At 40.7% G+C, this 10,239-nt stretch overlaps 1 protein-coding gene across 1 annotated transcript in view; it reads left to right on the top strand.

Annotated features, from left to right (window-relative positions):
- The first annotated feature begins 918 nt into the window (after nt 1-918).
- The window catches only part of LOC125486780 (spatacsin-like), an 11,001-nt gene continuing 1,680 nt past the window's right edge, over nt 919-10,239 (top strand). The window contains exons 1-3 of the mRNA XM_048615761.1: nt 919-1,102; nt 7,265-7,441; nt 7,568-7,639. Coding sequence (XP_048471718.1) covers nt 983-1,102; nt 7,265-7,441; nt 7,568-7,639 — 369 coding nt within the window. The 5' untranslated portion in view covers nt 919-982. The remainder of the gene's footprint in view (nt 1,103-7,264; nt 7,442-7,567; nt 7,640-10,239) is intronic.

Here is a 10,239-nt window from a genome sequence, read left to right as displayed (position 1 = left end):
TGCTGCTTGGCCTGCTGTGTTCATCCAGCTCTGCACCTTGTTGTCTCGGATTCTCTAGCATCTGCAGTTCCTACTATCTCTGTTCCAAACCATTAAGCTGGGTTTGATGCACAGCCGTCGTGAGGTTCTAATTTGGGATCCTCTTGTGGCGCAGTGGTAGTGTTCCTATCCCTGGATTGAGAAAAATCGGTTAAAATAAAAAAAAATGCAGTTGGTGCAGACACAGTGGGCTGAATGGCCTGATTTCACCTTTACGGGTCTGTTATGTTACTGGCCTAGTACTCTTCTATTAATAAAGCTGCAATATAAAGCTAATCTCCGTAATGGTTACTGTTGTGAAGACCCATCTGGTTCACAAAATGTCCTTTCTTAGGAACAAAGTTTTCTGTCCTTAACCAGTTGGCCCTAAGTGACTTCTGACTCAGTGATTAGTTAACTCTTGGTCCACTAAAGTTTCAGACCACTCGGTTCAAGGGCAGTTAGGGACGGGCAGCAAATGCTGGCCTTTCTAGGCACGCATACATCCCTTGAAATAATAATTATTTCCAAAGTGTAGTCTGACTTGCATTCATTATCTGGCATGGAATATTAATCCCTTATGCAATTGGTGAAATAATTGAAGATATTTCACACAATACATAACTTAATTTAGCATTTACAGTTTAAAAATAGAATATCAATTTTATGTTGTTTGATAAATATTTCTTTCCTACCACTGGAATTTATATTTTCTTTATCCACAGCCGGAGAATGCTCCCTTTTTAATGTTGTAATGTTATATTTATTGCCCATCCCTAATGGCAGTGAGAAGGTGGTGTTGGGTCATCTTAACACACTGCAGGTTTGAGGGGGATTCTTCTCTATGGTGGAGTGAGTTTGAATTCTGTTGCCAAAATAATGTTGTATATTTTCAGAGTTGGACAAGTACAAGCAAAAATGTGTGGACCATTTGACCAGTTATATTATCAAGCTCCGTAAATTTATGAAGAAATATCCTCGAACACCTCCAAATGAAACTGTAACTAGTGACTGCCTGGATGAAGAAAATGCATTACCAGATGGTAATCAAGCTTACAGAAAGTGGAACAATCTAAATACTAATGTAAGTACTTGAATTAATAATTATTTAACTTGTGATTTATCGTGAAATTAATTGTATCAACTCTACAACATAGAACCATGCCACTACAACTGTCATATAACCTATCAAAATAAGCTTCCTATTCCGTTCTCCCTTACATATTTATCCAGCATGCCCTTAAGCATCTATGCTATTAACCTCAGTTATACCTTGTAGTAGTGATTTCCACAATCTTGCAAACCACAGGGTATATTTACAAGAATGGTTCCAGGGATGAGAAACTTCAGTTTGAGGGTGGATTAGAGCAAGATGGGGATTGTTTCTCTTGGAGAGAAGAAGGCTAAGAGGAGATCTGATAGACGTTTTCAAAATTGAGGGGTCTGGATAGAGGAGATAAGGAGAAACTGTTCCCACTCATAAGAGAATCAAGAATGAGAAGGCACGGATTTAAAGTGATCTGGAATGCATTGCCTGAAAGTGTGGTGGAGGCAGGTTCAATTGAGGCGTTCTGAAGAGCATTAGGTGATTGTTTTTCATTTAAATAATGTTCAAGGCTACGGGAAAAAGGCAGGAGAACGACACCAATTCATGAAGCTCATTTGGAGAGCCAGTACAAATATAATGGCCGAATGACGACCTCTGCACTGTAATATTTATGTGATTCTTTTAAAGAAGTTTTCCCTGAGTTCTTCATTAGATTTATTAGTAACTGTCTTATTTATGGCTCCTGGATTTGATTCCACTTCAAATGGAACCTCTTCTTTATGTCTAACATTTTGAACTTCTCAATAAACAGACAGATGTCTATCAGGTCACTCCTTAGCCTTCCCATTTTCCAGAGGAAAAAATCCTCAGCCTGTTTGGTCTTTCCTGTCCAATCTCGTATTATTATTGTGAACAATGTACTTAGAAAAGCATAGAATGATCAGAAAAAGTCACCATGATTTTCTGAAAAGGAAATGATAATTTGACTAATTTGGAAATTTTAGGGCCACAGGCTATATAAAGAGAAACCAGGTGGCTGTAGAAGGATTTCCAAGGAAAACAAAAAGTTAGCATACAGGTATGGCAAGAAACTAGAATGCAAATTACACTTTGACCTTTTATTGCAAGTGGATTGGAGTAGGGCAATAAAGAAGTCTTGCTACAATTCTGTGGGGCTTTGCAGAGACACATCTAGAATATGTGCAGTTTTGTTCACTGCATTTGAGGAAGCTTCTATTTGAATTGGCATCAGTACAGTAAAAGCACACTAGATTGATTGTTGCGGTGAGAAGGTTCTCCTATAATGAGAAGCAGAGCAAATTGGGTCAGTATTCTCTGGAGTTTAGCAGAATCAGAGGTGATCTACTAGAAACATCTGAGATTATGAAGGGGCTGACAAGGCATATGCTGAGAAACCGAGCTGAATTTTACCAGAAATTGGCTAATTGTCAATTTTAGCAAGTTTCATGGAGGGTTCCTCTCTTGAGGCCTTACAAGTGTTCTTGTGCTATCTTCCCAACCTTGTCTCATTATCTATGTGCCATGCCCCACTTGTTCTATTTGCCCGCATACCGTAGGCATGAGTACTCATCACTGCCAGGATCTTCCAGGGTCCCTGGCATCACCACCATCTTTAAAACCCAGTCTTGCACCTGGTCAAGTGCAGCCAGTCCAGAGTTGCATTTCACCATCAATCTAGTGGGAGGATAACCAAAAACAACCACTTCTGGTGGCATGCAGGTGGCATGGTGACTCCTCATTGCAAGTGGAAATGCACATTTTTGCGTCTGTTACTATTTAAGAGCCACACAGCGAAGCTTATCCATCCTTTGCCTTATTCCATCTTAGAATTCTATCTAAGTGAATGCTGCTATTTCCCCAATGTCCAGTGTAACACAACATCTTATTATTCAAAATGGGATCTTGGCTTTCAAGTCCGCAGCTCCCTGAAAGTGGCTACGCAAGTAGATAGAGTAGTAAAGAAGGCATATGGCATGCTTGCCTTTGTTTGGGGAATTGAGTTTAAGAGTCAGAATGTCATGTTGCAGCTTTAGAAGACTTTGGTTGGGCCACACTTGGAGAACTGCATTCAATTCTCGTCGCCACATTACAAGTAGTAGTTTTGGAGAGGGTGCAGAAGAGGTTTATCAGGATGCTGCCTGGATTAGAGGGTATGAGCTATAATGAGAGGTGAGAAAAACTTGGGTTGTTTTCTCTGGAGCTGTGGAGGCTGAGGGGAGACTTGATAGAAGTCTATAAAATGATGAGACGCATAGGTAGGGTTGATGGTCAGAATCTTTTTCCCAAAGTTGAAATGCGTAATATTAGGGGGCATGCATTTAAGGTGAGAGGGGTATAGTTCAAAGGAGATGTGAGGAGCAAATTTTTAACAGATTTTTAGAAGTCTGGTATGCGCTGCCAGGGGTGGTGATGGAAGCAAATATGATAGGGGCATTTAAGGGACTTTTAGATAAGCACTTGAATATGCAAGGAATGGAGGGATATGGACCAAGGGCAGGCAGAAGGGATTGGTTTAATTTGACGTCACGTTCAGCACAACATTGTGGGCCAAAGGGCCTGTTCCTGTGCTGCACAGTTCTGTGATCTAAAGTGGGACGATTGTATACAGGAAAGCCTTCAAGCGATTCAAGCATTCACTTTTATTCAGCAACAGCAAAGTGAGTAAAAAACAAACTGACAGAAGATGCATTTGACTCTTGGAGCAGACAGGGACTGCTTGCCTTTGGGCATCAACACATTTACAGTTAATAAATGATCATTGTACTCCGCTCACATATACCAGAACCAGATATCAATTAATTCCTGTCTGGCTTGTTGTGCTTCACGCTGCAGTGCCCTATCATGTGGAAGGTGATGTTCCTCCTGTTCCGTGTCCCTGTTCTCCTCAGATGTTTGCTGCTTCTCTCCCAGCTCTTCAGAGTCCAACATATTTTTGTCTTTGCATGCGCCAGTTGTGCAGAACACAGCATGCAAGGGTTATGTGGCACTCTGTCTGGAGTGCATTGTGAGATCCCACCCCTTAAACTGATGCAAGTATTGGAACCTTAACTTTAGCTCCACTGTGGTCCTAGGCTGTATCATATTTATATTTGGTCTCAGTCATGAGATTGCATAACAGAGTCATTAACCTTGTGGCAGAGAGTAGCCCTTTCTTCCAGTCACCATCCTTGTAAGGCATCCGGCCCTTGAAAAGAACCAGGAACACGAGAGTTCAGAAGGATATAGGCGTCATGACAGCTACCACAGTACCTGTCACAGATTTCTAACATGTACTGATGATCACAGATGACTTGCACTTTGGAATGGAATCCTTTTCTGTTAATGTAGTCTTCTGCATCATCATAAAGTGTTGTCTGTGATAAACATATAGAACGGCGAAGTAGGTTTGACAGACCTAATGCATTTCTCCTGCTCCTATTTCTATATTCTTATGGTCTAATATGTGTTGGCTACTTTATGTCTTAATAACTGTCAATCCCAGAGCTCCTGTACCCCATTTATCACATCACTTTCCAGTGAGTGGAGGGTCTTATTTTTCTGACCAAACTACACTACCTTTATACTTCCCTTCATTGGAATTAATTTGTCAATGCAGGGCCAGTGCAGCTTAGTTTGAAATAATAGCCATAAAGTGTTCAGTTGTAATAAGTGGGAGTGGTAATAGTTGAACTAATAATCCAGAGAAGGTTGGACAGCTGGTTTGCGATAGGAAGTGATGCCAACAACATGGATTCAATTCCCGTAGTGGCTGAGGTTACCATGAAAAATTTTCCCTCTCAACCTCTCCCCTCATCTGAGCTGTGTTGTCCCTCAGTTTAAACCCCTACTAGTTGTCTCTCTAACGAATGCTGTGGGAATATAACTAATGTATATAAACTCTTCATGGCCAATTTAAGAATGAGTTTTTTTCAAAGGAAGAAATCTTGCAATAAAAAGCTGGCATTTTTTTTAAACTTGTTCGTGACATGTGACATCACTGCCTGAACCAACATTTATTGCCCATCCCTAATTGCTTGCAAGGGCCATTTCAGAGGGCAGTTAAGATCCACCACATCACTGTGGGTCTGGAGTCACATGTAAGCCAGACCAGGTAAGGAGGGCAGATTTCCATCCCTAAGGAACATTACTGACTCCGATGGGTCTTTACAATGGTCAACAGCGGTTACATGGTTACCATTAGGCTATCGTTTAATTCTAGATTTTTTTTTTATTGAATTCAGTTTTCACCATTTGTCATGGTGGGATTTGAACCCATCTCCCCTGAGCATTAACCTGGGGTTCTGGATTAGTCATCCATTGTCGTTGGTGCATAATGGCTCTGAAACTTCTGGGTTGTCTTAAAAACCCGACTGGTTCAGCAATGTCCTTTTGGAAGGGTGACTTGAGATTTTTATTCAGTATTGAGGTTGTTGATTTGGTCGTTGAGCTGGTAGGTTGGTTTGCTGATGTTTCGACACCGTACTAGTAACATCATCGGTGCGCCTCCAATGAAGTGTTGTTGGTCTGTCCTGCTTGTTATTTATGTGGCCCAGTCTGATGTGGTAGTTGGCCTCGTTTCTGGTTCTGCTTTGTAGTGGTTGGTATACTGGGTCTATTTTCACATGTTTGTTGGTGGAGTTCCAGTTGAGGACCAGGCCTCTAAGAATCCCCGTGCGTGTCTTTGGTTGGCTTGTCCTAGGCTGGTTATGTTATCCCAGTCAAATTGGTGCTGCCTTTGTCCGCGTGTATGAAAATGAGTGACGGTTGCTCATGTTTCTTGGTAGCTAGTTGGTGCTTATGTACCCTGATAGCTAGTTTTCTCCCAGTCTGTCCGACGTAGTGTTTATGGCAGTCCTTATATGGGATTTTATATATAACATTGATCCTGTTGTGGGTATGGGATCCTTTTGTTCTTGTCAGTAGTTGTGGGTTTGGTGCTACCATGATTCCTAGTGGTCGGAATAGTCTGCTGGTCATCTGTGTTCTTGATGTATGGCAGGGTGACTAGTGTATCCGGGCATGCTGTGTCTTCCTGCTGTTGTCTGTTGCATAAGTATTGGTGGACTACGCTTTTTGGGCAGCTGTTGTTTTTAAAGACGCTGTGGAGGTGTTCGTCTTCGGCTTTGCACAGTTCCGGGGTGCTGCACTGTGTTATGGCTCTTTTGAGCCAAGTTCTGATGCAGCTCTGTTTGTGGGTGTTGGTGTGGTTGCTGTTGTAATTAAGTATTTGGTCCGTATATGTTGGTCTGGAGCTCACCGCTGGCCTTTCATTCGAATATCACCACATCAAACCAGACCACATAAATAACAAGCGGGACAGACCTGCATTAGAGGTGCACTGATGATGTTACCTATTATGGTGACGAAATGTCTGTAACCCAACCTACCATCTCAGCAAACAAATCAACAACCTCATCCACAACCTGAGCTACAAATCTTCTCAAAAATTATTCAGTATTGCCTATCTTGACTTCAGCTGACTACCGTCTAAAAAGGCCTACCTGCCCATTATAGCAAGCAGTTATTTATAAATAGTGATGGGAAATACATGCCAGCCTTGAACTTTTTAAAATCTGACGTTGATTAATGTTAATTGAGTGCCACAGAAAAAAAACATGCATTGGATTGACATGACGTTCAAGATAAATTTATAAAAACAAAACTCCCCCAGTTGCTTTTATGGAAAAGAAGATGGAATGGTAGGATTTAGAAATGTCAGCAAAAAAAAGCCATAAAATTAAGTGTTTTCTCTAAACTATATTATCAAAGTGGCAGTAGGCAAAACCATATAATTACTTTTGGTGAGGGCATTTTCCCTTTCATTCTCAATGAATAGAGAAGCAAAAGCTACACATTAGTCTGCATATCAGCACTTTGCTGACTCAGTTGATTGTTTCAATGCTGTCCTGTTATAACTCATTTCCACCTGCTGATTTTCATTCCTTAGCCTATATCCCAGTGGTGGAATTTTTACTTCTGTTGCAAAATAGTGAATGTTAACTATAGTAGCTTGGGATATAAATCTTTAATGAATGACTGCAGTGTAGATTGATTCTAAAGCTTATACTTTTTTTCTGTAACTAACTTGTTTATTTTAATCTGTGTGGTAGGACAATATTGATGGAGAGTCTAGTATTTGAGTGTTCAGGTATTCTATCATCCAGATACATTTTATTTACATTTGGATTTTTCTTGCAGGAAGTCGTTCGTGATGCTGTACTCAGTAATCAGATTCCGCGAGCTCAGGGCTATTTCACAGTCCAACAGAAATCTATGAAAGATTTGAACAAACTCTTGCAAGCTGGTTTAAACCTTACATACGAATGTCTTTTGAAAAAAGACCTGCAGGAAGCGAGGGAACTTTTAAAAAATATGGTATGTAATGGAAATCAATAAATAACAATGGAACTGCTTCAGTTGTACAGTTAACAGTTTTAAATGGGGCTGAATTGGAGGATACTATGTTTTCAGAACAGCACTGATGCTTCTTTTTGCTTTTAGGGTTTTGATGTGAAGAGAGAACTGCACCACATCTGTTGCTACACAGCTGATCGAGACCTTAGAGACTTCCTGGTAAGAAACCTTCACCATTGAGTGGAAAGTGTTAAAACACATCTTCATCAAACAGCCAAAAGAGATTCCTCTTAGTTTCAATAAAGTGAGAAGTCGGACAACACCAGGTTATAGTCCAATAGGTTCATTTGAAATCACAAGCTTTCGTAGCGCTGCTCCTTTGTCAGGTGAAGTGACTTCTGACTTTGTCCACCCCAGTCCAACACCAGCACTTCCACATCTTAGTTTCAGTAAGGTGTATTTTTAGGCAATGCTTATCAAGGCATCAGTATGAACCTTGAGCGGTGGAACTTAAGGGGCCAATCAGTAAATTTTCACAGATTCACTACACTATGAAAACAGGCCCTTTGACCAAACAAGTCCACACCAGTCCTCAGAGCATCCCACCCAGACCCATCCCCCTATAACCCATCTAATCTACACATTCCTGAACACTGCAGGCAATTTTAGCATGGCCAATCCACCTAGCCTGCACTTTGGACTGTGGGAGGAAATGGAGCACCCAGAGGAAACCCACGCAAACGCGGGGAGAATGTGTAAACTCCACACTGTCACCTGAGGGTGGAATTGAACCCGGGTCCCTGGTGCATTGAGGCAGCAGTGCTAACCACGGAGCCACCGTGCTGTCTCTTTCCTTCCTTTCCTGAAGAATGTTGATTTGTGCATAGGGAAGGTTTGACAGATTTGGTATCCCTCCAGTACTTCAATCCACTGACTTTTTATTTCTATAAAAGCAAAATACTGTAGATGATGGAATTCTGAAACGAAAGCAGACAGTGCTGGAGTGACTGAACTGTGACAGCATCTATGGAGAGAGAAATGGAGTTAAAGTTCCTCTTTGAAACTCACTTATTCCTGAAACACCGAGGCAGATGGCTCGTGTGGCACACACATATATCCACTTGGGACGCAACTTCACTTGATTCATTGTTTGGTCAAAAAATCAGGATACGCTTAGGCCACCTTTTCTCTCCCTTCCTTCCTGTCTGTATTAAATAGATGATAATTGGATACAAAGCACTGTATAATGTATATTGAACGTCTGGAACGTAGTATAGTAACAACCAGTGTTTCTTCTCTTTACTGTCTATCTCTGCACCCCCACCGCCCCAAAACATACATTAAGCATTTCAAGCTGGATCTTTTTCTTGTAAATCACTGATCAAGAGAAATTTTAGCTGTTTGCAAGTGAAAGCTGCCTCAGATTGGGATGGAAAATTTTAGCAAAACCTATCTAATTACAGGATTTGGCATTATTTTGCATGTAAAGTACTTGGTACTGAGGTGATTGACTCCATGTATTATAGTTTACAGAAGGAGGAATCAAATATATGGTTTGCATGCCCTATAAAAAGAGAGGGTAGAGAAATTAGATTACATAGACACCAGTTTTAGAGCAAAGGTCGGATGTGTTTCCTCTGTGCTATAATTTCTGACATTTGTAAAAGGTCCCTTGTTGTGCACTTACCCCCGTTAAGTGAGAAACACTATCACTTAATGGTAGTTGCATGGTATTCCTGAATTTAAGGTAGAGCCAGGTTTTTCTGAGTCAGTCTTAATTCTGCATGTGATTTGTTAGTATTTTTGCTTCTAATTCTTACCATTTTTATATCCATACAAATATTTTTGTGGTTGTTCTTGGCATATAACTAACAAAATTAGCAGTGGTTTATTGATTTCCATCTATGATTTGGTTCGGAACTCAGTGATGGCTAATCTAATGCTGTTATCTTCCCTGGTGTCCTTAATAAAAATAAACCACTTCAAAAATCTTCAAACTGACAGGATGAGTAGAAGTTCATATTGTCTCCAAAGCATTAGCTTCACTGTTCTCGGGTTCGATGTATAGTTTCATTACTGTATACGTTTTACAGGTAAAGGAGGAAAGATATTTCAAAACAAGGGGAGCAAAAAGGAATAAGCCATTTTAGCACGTTTGATTGTGGAGTACATATTAATCAGGACACTGCAGAAAACAGAGCAGATACGGCCTTGGTTTAACATTTCTTCTGTAAGTTGTCACCTCTGACAGTCCCAGTGCAGCGCTGAGAGGATGGTGGACTACCAGCTTCAATTTTATGGTGGAGTGTAAACACACTTTATTTGTTTGACCTCCAGAATCAGAGAAAGAACATATTATACTCATATTTCACCATTGTTTTTGTAGAAGACAAAATAGGTAAATTACTTCCCCTTTTTTCTTTGCTTTTCCTGAACTGCTGCGCTGTTAACAGCAATAAGAGACTGTAGAAACCTGTGAATTGCTGCGATCTCTGTATAAAATTTCCCTGTCCTCAGTCCAAATGGCGTATTAACCCTTTCCAGTTAAAGAGCATTAACACCAATATTAAAATAGTGGGGGATTTTATTCAGTCTGCTTTGCAGGCTGTACTTTTCAAAGATGTGTTTCATTGATTTTGGTATTTCTGACGATGCAAGGAAACACTTTCTGATATGTTTCAGAGATAGTGGGAACTGCATTTGCTGGAGAATCTGAGATAACAGGGTGTAGAGCTGGATGAACACAGCAGGCCACGCAGCATCAGAGGAGCAGGAAGGCTGACGTTTCGGGCCTAGACCCTTCTTCAGAAAGAAGGGTC

Source organism: Rhincodon typus, chromosome 33, assembly GCF_021869965.1.
Source record: "Rhincodon typus isolate 14 chromosome 33, sRhiTyp1.1, whole genome shotgun sequence".
Taxonomy (NCBI): domain Eukaryota; kingdom Metazoa; phylum Chordata; class Chondrichthyes; order Orectolobiformes; family Rhincodontidae; genus Rhincodon; species Rhincodon typus.
Note: the sequence above shows the minus strand (reverse complement) of the source record. Positions and strands in the feature narration are given on the sequence as shown.